At 36.6% G+C, this 12,405-nt stretch overlaps 1 protein-coding gene across 1 annotated transcript; it reads right to left on the bottom strand.

The window, feature by feature from the left end:
* Nucleotides 1–1,373: 1,373 nt before the first annotated feature.
* aqp1a.1 (aquaporin 1 (Colton blood group) a, tandem duplicate 1) lies at nt 1,374–4,968 on the bottom strand. The gene is made up of 4 exons (XM_039657337.2): nt 4,533–4,968; nt 3,305–3,469; nt 2,964–3,044; nt 1,374–1,937 (listed from the first exon to the last, which is right to left on the bottom strand). The coding sequence occupies exons 1-4, from the start codon at nt 4,887–4,889 to the stop codon at nt 1,758–1,760; spliced, it is 783 nt and encodes a 260-aa protein (XP_039513271.1). The 5' UTR covers nt 4,890–4,968; the 3' UTR covers nt 1,374–1,757.
* Nucleotides 4,969–12,405: the final 7,437 nt, after the last annotated feature.

The raw sequence follows: 12,405 nt of genomic DNA on the forward strand, positions 1-12,405 counted from the left end.
CTTACCTCAAGGACATCCAAGATGTAGTCTTTGTTTCCACAGTATTTTCAATTTTGACATTTTTCAGTCAAACCGTTGTTGTCTATCAGTCATACACTGGAGGCTGAGGGGGTCCACCAAAAAGCATGCACAGAGAAGTCAAAATTAAACATGATTTAATGACTCGTAAATGTAAGTGCACATTGATGGCCTAAGACACGAAACGAGCGGTTTGTGTGAGAAAACACACCGTGAGAAAAGGTGTTACCTCTTGTAACCACAGCCACATCTAAGTGATCTGAGGGCACGGGTGCTTCGGCTGCATGCTCTTTGAGGTGGTGACCATAGACGTGCATTATATGACTGATAGACAAGAACGGCTAAAAATATCAAAATTGAAAATACTGTGGACACAAAGACACCTACACCTACAGGGATGCCATTGAGGTAATCTAAAACATATTAAAAATGTATTTCTAAGTGAACTATCCCTTTAAGCCTAGTGTCTGACTAAAATGCATGTTTGAGCTGTTTTAACTGAAAGCAACTTACACTGATACAGTATATCTTAAAATATGTCAGTGTCATTGATTTGTCTCAAGATGTATATCAGTAATGTTTTTTTTCCTTCTAAGGCACGTTTATAAAAGCTATTTCAACGTACTAATTGAACTAAGGCCTTAATCTAAACCCTGTCTGTGAAACCAGGCCATATTCACTTTTTTTTTTTTAGACTTACAAATCACACAATATTCAACAGTGAGGTGTGCAGCTTGCCATATACCACATATGTGCATTTTTAAAAATAATTTAGCTTCAGTAAAAAAATCAAAATTTATTATCGACTAATTGTAGTACATGTATTAAAAGCTTAATGTTAAACATTTAAGATAGTGAAACTTGATATTGAAATGTGTTTATGTGCTTTTTTTTTTGTTATATAGTCTCTAATTTTGTAGTTGTATTTCCTGTTCCTTTTCCTGTTTCCCGTTGTGATTTCCTGATTGTTCCCACCGGTGTCTTGTTAGCCCTTGTATTTACAGCCGTCTTGTTTCCCTAGCACCTTGTTGAGCTTTGTTTTGAGTTTTTTCGCTGTCGGTGAGTTTCTATTACCATGGTTCAGGTTCATAGTTCAATTCTGTTTGTTTTGTATCTATTCTGTATTGTAAGGGGTTCAGTTTTGTTTTACCGTCAGAGGATCGTGTAACGGTTGCTCACATTTTAAAACACAGCAGGCTTGTTCAAAAATATTACACCCCAAGAAATACATTGATTCAATAAAATCTTACGAGATTGCTATATTTGATTAATATGTAGTACAAATGTTCAGTTCAAATGGAAAATCTCAAGCTTTTTGTGATTTGACTACCATTAGTAATTTGAAGAAAAACATCTTATATTTTAGATTAAACATCCTGATGTTTAATTACAAAAAAACGTCATCATTGTGTACACATAATACAATACAATGTGGGAAAAAAGTTCACAAAAAGTGAATTTTGGAAGCTTATATGTGAAATTAAAAAAAAAAAAAAATAGTGAAAAACTGTATAATTTTCCTGAGGTACATACTGTTTCACTAAATAAGAGTAAAAACATTAATACAAAACTCGAATCAGTCAATACAAAATGCTAACTGTCCTTTTGAGCGACTACATAAATGGTTTTACATTTACAACACACTGTCATGCTATTTCCCTGTAGGGAAAAAAAGGATATATTTACAGATATTTAGTGGTCTTGAGGAATATCATTCACTAAATATGCCGAGTCTCGTATCACTTTGAAGACATCTCCACAGCAGGGGGGTCGTCAGTACCGTTGACCTCATAGTCTGTGTTTGGGCCGGAGACCAGCATTCGCACGCGCTCAGGGAAGTCGTCCAGTTTAGGGAAGAGCAGAAAGTCATAGACCAGCGCGGCTGCAACCCCTCCACACATAGGCCCTACCCAGTACACCTGCGTAGAAATCATTTCAGACATCCTTTAGGAACAGTATACAAGGGAATTGATATATTTGCGTTTATGGAAGGACATTTCATGGTAATATCATATAAACAACATCTTAGGGTGCTTTCCAGTGCTACAGTGTTTCTGATTTGTTGTCAATGCTAGAGATTGGTTGCATATCCTTGTTATTCTGGTACCCAATATGACTCAAGTTCAACTCAAATGTAAGTATGCAGTGTAATCAGTAATGCAGTCTGAGGAGCCAGAAGTTTTTTTTTCCCTCCATTCTGTCACTGATTGAGTTTTAGTTCCTTGCCACTGTCAACTCTGGCTTGCTTGAAGACACTTAATATTCAACGATATTATTGATCTGACTGCACTGACGCTTCTTGTTTGAGAACTGAACTGAGTGATGACATTTTTTCCAGAACTGCTTTATAGATGAAATTAACTAATTTAATAATTGATGATCTTCGTAACAGAACTAAATCAACTCTGAACTGACTTGCATTATGTTCCTGTTATCACAAGCTGCTTTGAAACTATCTGTATTGTATATATATTTAGATATATCAGATTTTCTTAATAGCACATCTCAAGGTTTCATTCACGTACCAAACATACTTCAGGTAATCGGTTAACCGTAGGAAGCACATACACATCTGATAAACATCTTAAAATACATTTCTATTCAACATTATATAGCAAATGAGCAAACTCTCTACATCTGCGGTAAAATACCGGATGAAAACATGCACTTTAAATAGACATGTGCTATCTGCGAGCCTAAGTACACTAATAAACCTTTAGCAAACAAAACACAAACATGTGAGTTAACTAAGTTAACTATAGATTATTCTTGACTAGGCATTCATCTAAAACAATATCATTGTTACTCATTAACTATAAAAGTTCAACATTAGCAGATTCTGTCTTCTGATAAGAACCTGGATGGTTTACAATTAACATCTGCATTCTCTAGATATGGATAGCATGTATTAATTTGCACAGGTGAAAACAGAAATGTAATTTTACCCAGTGGTTGGTAAAATCTCTCAGGATTACTGCCGGACCGAAGGATCGAGCTGGATTGATTCCACATCCCGTGAAACTGATCTGCACAAAGACAAACAAAAGAGGATGGAGACGATGTTTGGGAGTCTTGGGAGATTGAGCGCAAAACCATTTGTATTGGTTGGGCCACTTTATTTACATTTTCCCTAATGTGGAAACTGATTACCATAGCTAAACATAGCTCTATTTGTGTGATGTTGCTTTATGTATTCATATGGTAACCCTGGCAATATTTACAACAGTTACAGGAATGCTCATGCAAAGAAAACGTAGCAGTAGATGTCTGAATGCTGATTACTCACGGCTGTCAAATGTCCCAGGCAAACGCTGAGGCCGATGGCCAGAGGGGCGGAGCCTGACACGTCCCGCCTTCTTTTGTCTGTGGTTGCTAAGACACACAACACTAGCTGGAAGGTAGCGAAGAGTTCAATACCAACACCTTGACCTGCAGAGATACTGTCGTTGATCTGTAGTAATAAAAATATATATATATATATCTTTATGTAGTAAAAGTTCAGTATTTATAATAATTTCATTAATTTAAATGCATGAACATTACAATTACATATATATGAACTTAAAGCAGAAGAAACACTCATTTTATGGTGTATAAGCAAGAGGTAATTAAGTAAGAAATAGTTTTTAGGTCAGAGGACAGCGCTCTGATGTCACTCAGCAATAACAACATGACATTGACAGCCAGCAGCTTTAGCAAAGCAAATACTGTAAGTACATTACGCCTTCTTGAAACGTTCAGAAATGATATTCACTGGAAAGAACGCTGCTTCTGAACAGACATGATAAGTTTATCATCAGATCCTGCCTGCCCACACGCCCATTCATAGTGACTGATTCTAACGTGTGGGTTTTTCTCTGTTTACCGACTGCTATTAAGTACGTTTCTAACATTTTAATATATGCTGTAATTTAAACCAGAGTAGTGAATGACTTTCAGTGTACAGAAAAATGTGGGATTTTTGTTTTTGTTATTTGAACCTTAAAATGATTTCTGTTGGATTCACCCATATTGATTAAAATAGTAAAAAAACATATTTAGGTAACACTATATTTTACAGTGGCATTGTAACAAATTACATGCAACTTATATAGTAAGTACATGTAGTTGCTAATTATTACTTAGTACTTAAATATTCAATTACACTGTAACAATGTCTCCTTAAAATAAAGTGATTTATTCAAAATTTAAGACAAATATTTAAGTACAGATTACTGTCAATTAACAACATGTACTTACTATGGGGTTAGGGTTTGGTTGAGGGTGAGTTGCATGTAATTATGCATAATTTACTGTTATTACTATGGTAAGTACATGTAACATGTGTAACAAGGTTAAAATAATGTGTTACCCAAAATTCAAAATGTGTTCATAAAATTAGTTCATGAAATTGGAACAAATTGAATTGTCTTTTTCCAGTAAAGACAGTTGAAAGCTGTATGTAAACTGCACTGGAACTGGGAGGCCCAGAAGAACAGGTGACTTCACAGAGATAAGAAGGATCGCTCACTCACCGTGTTCAGCCCCAGGACGTCCCCTTTCGTGACACCATATACGATGCCACTCGCCAACGCTGCACCGAACATCTGGGCCACGATGTACATCACAGCCTTCAGAAAGCTGATCTTACAGCTGGCCAGCAAGCCCAGCGTCACCGCTGGATTCAGGTGAGCTCCACTGATGTGACCCAGGCTTTGGGCAAGAGTGGCAATGGCCAACCCGAATGCAAGTGCCACCTTGACCTCCTGGTCTGGTTTGTCATTGTTGGCGTTTCCGACTGCAGCTGTAATGCTCAGGAAGATGAAGAGGGTCATGCCGACCAGCTCAGCCAAAACAGCCCTCCAGAACGCCTTGCTCTTCAGCTCCTTCATGACGGGCAGCTCTGGGCACTCTCAGCTGTGTGAGGGAGAGGGTTTCTGTGGGCACTAAGTACGTTTCTCTGCCAAAAGAGAGTATTTATAGGGCAGGTCCTGCTAATGAAGACAGGAGGCGGGTTTAAGCTTCAGGAGCAGAAAGAGTGAGTGAGAGAGAAGAAAAAAGGCAGGCGAAATTAATGAGACGTCTTTAGTTTTTTTTCTCCCTGCTTCTTAACTCTCGTTTCATTGACACTTTAAGTATCTCAGAGAAGGGCATGCTCTGAGCCGATTTAACATCAATTTCCAGTTGAAACTCCAGCTAAACTATAAAAAGAATATTAGTCATTTCATCAAAGCTATATTTGGAAATGTTGTATTTCAGATTACAGCTCTGCACACTGAATTTTCAAGACCATGAGAAACATCAACAATTCATTCAGGTGTGGCCACACTTTTAGCTGGGCAGTTTTTCCTAGTCAAAGAAATACTGTAGTGATTTTCAGTAGTGGGATGGGTGTGTTGGGTTTTCATGTTTTAGGGGAACTTTCCATAGATATGGTGGTTTTATCAGCCCGTTCTCATCCTTTAGCGTCACATTTGGCCTGGATGTCGGGGATACACCCCTATTCTTTTTCAAAGGACATCCTGGGATTTTTATTGACCACAGAGAGTCAAGACCTCAGTTTAACATCTCATCTGAAGGACGGGATACCTTTGGGTTATTCCAGATACTACAAATTGCAGACTTCGTCTTCAATAACAAAACTTAACTATACTTTGTACAAATACGGTGTATTTTGAAAGTGTACTTTCAATGCATTGTTACAATTATCATTTCCAGCACACCATTAAAATATACCTAAAATACATTTTTTAAAAAGTGGAGATAAAGACACTTTCAAAAAAATAAACTGAGTTTCACTTCAAGTATATTTGCCTGAAAAATATTTTTAGAAAATATACTGAAGTACAAGTATATTAAAGTGTATTCAAAGTTGTATTTTGAAAATAGGTAAAAGCATGATGCTAATATACATATTTAAAGGTACAATTTTCGTTAGTATATTTGCAATGTACTACTGAAAAATTGAATATATTTCAAATATTAGGGGGGGTCGTACGAATTCATACAAATTAGCCACCTCGTACTCACTCATACAAATTCGTACAAATTGGTCATGATATTAAATGAAATATTAATTGTACTGATATTTCCTACTGGCACGCTATAGTAAAAGATACAAATAACAGGTTTTAAAAATATATTTGGGGGCGAAAAAATATTAGCGTGCCCAAGACTTTTGCACAGTAGGATAATGTGTGTGTGTGTGTGTGTATATATATATATATATATATATATATATATATATCCTTTTTCCTCATGGGGACCAAAAAATATCAAAGATTATCAAAGGTCAAAGATTTCGGATATTGCCATCTTTGTCCCCATAACATTGTGTGTTTAGCCTGGCCTGACCTAACCCCCCCCCCCCCCCCTCCCCCTCTCTCTCTCTCTCACACACACACACACACACACACACAGCTCCCTTTTTCCCTTTTTAACTCAAACAATACAGCAATTAAGTACCAGCAACTTTTACCTCTCTGGATATACAGAAACTCAAACAATTATTTGTACTCATTTCAGATTCAAGACCCTTTTCTCAGAGCTAACTGGGCAGTATTTTATGATTACAGTGAGATTTTTTTTGGGCAAAACACAAAGTAAACTAATGACACAAAAATGTAAAATTTCATTCTCCCGCATATTGTATTACAGCTAACTGCACTCAACACATGGTTCTTATTGCCAAAATAAAGTCTTTAGAGGACATCTGCTATCAGTGATTTGAGGATTTATCATGGATCCTACTGCAAATGAACTTGTGGTCACATAGATAAGGCAGACACATACTAAACGTGTGTTTACATTTTTTTTAAGGGTTTCCTGCTGGCTAAGTCATTACGCTTACTAATAAAGATGCACCTATATTTTTTTTCTTGCCCTTTAAAATCATCCTTAACAGCATTTTAAATGTATTAAAAATAAATTAACTTCATTGTATCAAAGTCAGGTTTTAATTTGTCTCTTAGCTGAGCGCAGATGAAATGTAATTTTTTGCAGAAATATTTTTGTAAAAATTGTTGTACAAACAATGCCATGTTCTGGTTCTCTTTGGAAACATAGCTGGAAAAGATCTAGATTTGCTGAAGATAAACATGAAATCCAAGCGACTGACAGTGGTTTAGGATTAGATATGGCAGACAGAGAACTACTAATCTAGGGCCTGTGCCAATAAAGATATGTACCAATCGTAAATCACACATTATCTTTATCTTTTGTCATAATTATTTTCATATATAACCCTTTTCACTACTGTTTGTCTTGTTGAAATGAACCAATTTCAGGTTTATCTTTTCTTGTGAAATCGAATAAATACCCCTTGTTAATGTCTTATCAGAAATACAATTCTTGACCTATTTTCCGTTTTAAAATGCTTGTCACAGATATTTTCAAATACCCAGTTAGAGTATTTACACGGCCACTGATAACTTGATGCATTCAGTGTCCCCCTTTCAGAAACGTGAAGCTTAAACAGGCCGACAAAAGATTCAAATTATTTTGTAGGTATATCTGTGTGTAACCTGCATATTAAGTGTATATTAGTTTTATTTCCTTTAAAACAAGGAATATATGGATCCAATTTGGTGGAATGTTGGGAGTATAAACACTTAATGATTAATAAGCATTAGCTCAAAAAAACTTAGTAAAAACTCCACTGTAAATCTAAAGGGTTGGGAATGACTTTTAATGGACTTTACAGGGCAGAAGTCAAAAGACTCTTAATAAATCTCATGTCCAGCCATCAGAGACACGCTTGAGGCTCTTGGCTGTTCCATTCATGCAAACACTTTGTCTGTCAGATCATTATAAACACGCAAGTCTTCTTTTTTATGACGTGAGGGGCACAGCAGCGAACACTCGGAGCAGTGCATGGTGTTACAAATGTCATGATAGTACGTTTTGACGAAACAGTTATGCTTCATTTTATTAACATTATATTTAAAGTTTGCATTCTTCATTAATAGGCTAAACAACATTAGATATACAATATCAAAATGTCAAATAGTAATCTCATTAATTGCAATATTACATTATTTTGAAAAGCAGAGCATTTCCTCTCATGAACAATTAAAGACAAATTCTTTGGATGCCCAAATCCTATTCCTGGAGATTTTCCTTCCTGTAGAGTTCATTTCCAACCCTACTTTAATAGGCCTGTTTGAAAGGACCAATTCTTCCTAAAAATCTTATTTAGCAGGTTTGGGTGTATTTTAGGTTTGGAGTTTAACTTTGCAGGAAGGAAGATCTCTAGCAACAGAAATAGGCACCCCTGCTTTAGAAAGTTGAAAACTTAGGCTGTATCCTGAATTGCAAAGGCTACTTCCCACTGTTCAGTTGAGGAAAAACAGTATGTGTGAAAAGAAATATGCAATAGGCCCCGAAGTAGAAATTCAGTAGAAAAAACACCTGTGTTCACAGATGCACATGTTAAAGGAATAGTTCACTTTGAAATTAATTTTTGGTATGTTTTAGCTTACCTCAAGGGCATCCAAGATGTAGGTGTCTTTGTTTCCACAGTATTTTCAATTTTGACATTTTTTGGTCAAACCGTTGTCAGTCATATAATGCAGGTCTATGGAGCCCACCTCAAAGAGCAGCACAGAGAAGTCAAAATTAAACATGATTTAATGACTTGTAAATGTAAGTACACATTGATGGCCTAAGACACGAAACGAACAGTATTTATATAGTTTTTACCTCTTGTTAACAGCCGTCGAACTGATCTGAATCAGATGTTCAACTGAACCGAACTGAACTGTCTCCAATGTGACGCCGGAAGTGATCGCTTGCCTATGTACGTCACGCATTGTTTACCCAGAGATTTCGGAAGTTTTACCTTTCACTAAACATATTTAGATATACGGGAAATCACAATGGAAGACGATTTCGATATATCTAAATATGTTTAGTGACAGTGTTGTGCAAGTTACTTCCAAACTGTAATACATTAGGTATTACTTGTTACTGTTATTTAAAAGTAATTCATTACCTTACAATATTACTGTCTCAGAATTGTAATGCGTTACATTACTCATGTATTACTTTTGAGTTACTTTCACCAAAATAACTAAGTAGAACTTAACTTTTGGGCTGTAACGATATGCAATATGAAACCGAAATCGCCATTCGCCACTTGACTCAGATCCACGAACAGAATCGCGACACACCTCTTCCAACTCCCAGCGTTATTCTCCTTACCGTCCAGATCCAATGCTGCCTTATCTTTAAATTAGGCTATTAGTATCATTTGAAGTTAACATTATAAAATATGTAGACCTACACCACACAACTAGTTAAGGAGCATTATGGACATGACATTTGCAGTCAAAACTTGAAATAAAAATTCTCAGAAAATACATGTATTGAAACATATAGGCTACTTCCTCAAAGGACTCCAGACATTAGACAAATATCAGTCTATGTTTTATTTTTAATATTAGGGAAAAGACACACATTAATGCGTGACAAAAAAAAAATAGGAGGCAAAATATATTTTTTGTAATTCTGTTAATTACACTGCGCAAATCGGATGAGGAAGGATTGGCTCTCCAGTCTCCATAGAACTTAAAATATTCATTTTATTTTAGTTTTCGTGTTCGCATTTATGAGGAAAAAACAATGTTACAGACGCGACCGCTCTGAACTGGCACTAAAAGACTGCTTTAAAACTTTCACATAGTCTGTTGCCTTTAAGAAGTAAAAGCAGACAATACACTGTAATACAACTGTAATACAAGCCTCATTGAACATGTAACGAGTAAAATATTACTGAAAATTGATTAGTAATGCCTTACACTACTGCGTTACAGCAAAAAGTAATATGTTACTGTAATGTATTACTTTTGTAATGCGTTACTCCCAACACTGTTTAGTGAAAGGTTAAACTTCCGAAATCTCTGTGTAAACAATGGACGCGTACATACGCACGCGATCACTTCTGGCGTCACGTTTGAGACGGTTCAGTTCGGTTCAGTTGGACATCTGATTAATGTAATCTGATAGGCTGTTAAAGAGGCCCTATCATGGATTTTTGAAAATGACTGTTCATATGGTGTGGAATATAACTTTAAGGGAATGAAAACATCCTGCAAAGATTTATCTGAAAGTGCACCGTATATAAAGTTATTGTCTTTCAAAAGTGAGAGTCGACTATGAGTCTATGAAATGAATTGTTTTTGAAACGAGTCATTAGCTGGTTTGTAGTGACGTAGATAGATATTGCCCGTGCCCAGTTACTGCACGCGCAGACGGAAGTGTAAACTTGAAGTCTACACATTCAAATACTTCATCATAGCATCATGTCGAGAAGATGTTGTGTTCTACAATGCAAAGATAGTTCAGCCATTTTATTTTCATTTACCAGGGACGAGCATGTGAAGAATCAGAAGTTCGAAGAATCAGAAGTTCGAAGAAGAATCGAGCATGTGAAGAATTGGAGTTGTCATAAAGAATAGAGCGTCTTGTAGTACTGCAGTGCTTTATCAATATGTTTATTCGTTATGCTAACAAACAATAACTGACTGGGTCTGTCATCTGACCAATCACCGCCGATTAGCGTCACGCAAAGGAGTGGTTTGGAAAAATGAGTCATTGTACGAATCATTTGGGAGTCGGTGAGCAAATCAGTTAAAAATAAATGCATATTATAAGACAAATAAAGTGTTTTTTATCCTTGCATGTATGTTAAACTGTTTTTGAGAACTCCTAAAACAAAAATAGGAACATTTCAAATGCTATGATAGGGTGATGTTCGTTTTCTCACACAAACCGCTCGTTTCGTGTCTTAGGCCATCAATGTGTACTTACATTTACAAGTCATTAAATCATGTTCAATTTTGACTTCTCTGTGCATGCTTTTTGAGGTGGGCTCCATAGACCTGCATTATACTGTATGACTGACAGACGACAACGGTTTGACCAAAAAATGTCAAAATTAAAAATGCTGTAGAAACAAAGACACCTACATCTTGGATGCCCTTGAGGTAAGCTAAAACATATCAAAAATTAATTTCAAAGTGAACTATCCCTTTAAAAAACCTGTGATGACTGAAACAATATTGATCACACCTATGATGCCCAATGGTTATGTGGTTATAAAATGACCTGTGAACACTCAGAACTTCTCAATTTTTGACCATTGGGCTGTGCTTATCTGCATGTGCCACACACAATGCCACATGGAATAGAATAGACCGATACAGACAGTGTGACAGTGAGTTTCTGTGAAAGCTCAGACAGTTCAAAGGACATAACCTCTATGGACAGTGTCCAAACAATAGTTTGCGCTCTGACACAAAACAGCAAGATTAAGAACACGAAAAGAAGCCTGATGAATATTGGAAACACATTCTTTGGTCGGGTGGGCGTGTGGTGAGTGGGAACACAAAAGATGTTGGGGAGATTACATTCATAGATGGCACCATCTGTGCCTGTGGTGGATATACCAAAATATTGGCTGACACGATGACTCCAGAAACTTGGCCGAATAGAATATGCAGGGCTGGGTTTCTGCATAGGAATTCTAGGCACATGGGGAGCACAATAATGCCAAAACTCTGTAAAACTATATAAATAAACACATTTTTAAATATCGGACAGAAACACCATATTTTTTTCATAAATCATTATTATTGGTCACCCTTTATGTCTGTCTGTGGATTTTGCAAATATTTAACCAATGAAAAGAAGTATTAAAAAGAGCTTCAGACTAAATCTTGGATCCTCAAACTGTCAGTCAAGCCTCATAACTCCACCCGCCTCGATCTTGAATTAAGTGCCGCTTAATGTTTGGCCCCCTGAAATCAAAATGTATGTTTTTTAGCTTTTAGGATTATTATGTTATCATTCGATATGTCCCGCCTTAGCTTCCTGTTTCAGTGGAAATGACGTCAACGCATCGTACAAAGCTGGCCGTTCCAAGACACTTTGGCGTCTGTTTGCAGCGCCAAGCGACTGAAAATCCTGCCGCGCCTTTTACACAGTTTTATGCTAAATTTACATTATATTTGTCTCAAATCTTCGTCAATAGAGCATAACAGTCCCGCCCACAGCCGGTGCCGGAAGTAAAAATTCAATACAATTTCTCCATTGACATTTGAGATAATAAGCCATAAAATCGTAACCATACATGGTGGACTTAAAACCAGCTACGGCTGTACTAAGTGATTGCATATTCTTATATAAACGGCAAAAGTTCATGGGGCACTAACCTTGTTTTAAGATAAATGCCTTTAATTTGTGATATCTTGGATAAGTACTTCAATACCCACAATCCTGAACAATCCCACAATCCCACAGTGATGCATCTGATTGGTGGAAGTCGTGTAACGTGTCTGAAGGTCCGTGAAGACTGAAGATCGCATAATGACGTAGGGCTAAGTTCATTTGTCGCACCTCAAAGAAGCC

The sequence above is a fragment of the Pimephales promelas genome, chromosome 5, assembly GCF_988280905.1.
Source record: "Pimephales promelas chromosome 5, fPimPro1.hap1.1, whole genome shotgun sequence".
Lineage (NCBI taxonomy): Eukaryota > Metazoa > Chordata > Actinopteri > Cypriniformes > Leuciscidae > Pimephales > Pimephales promelas.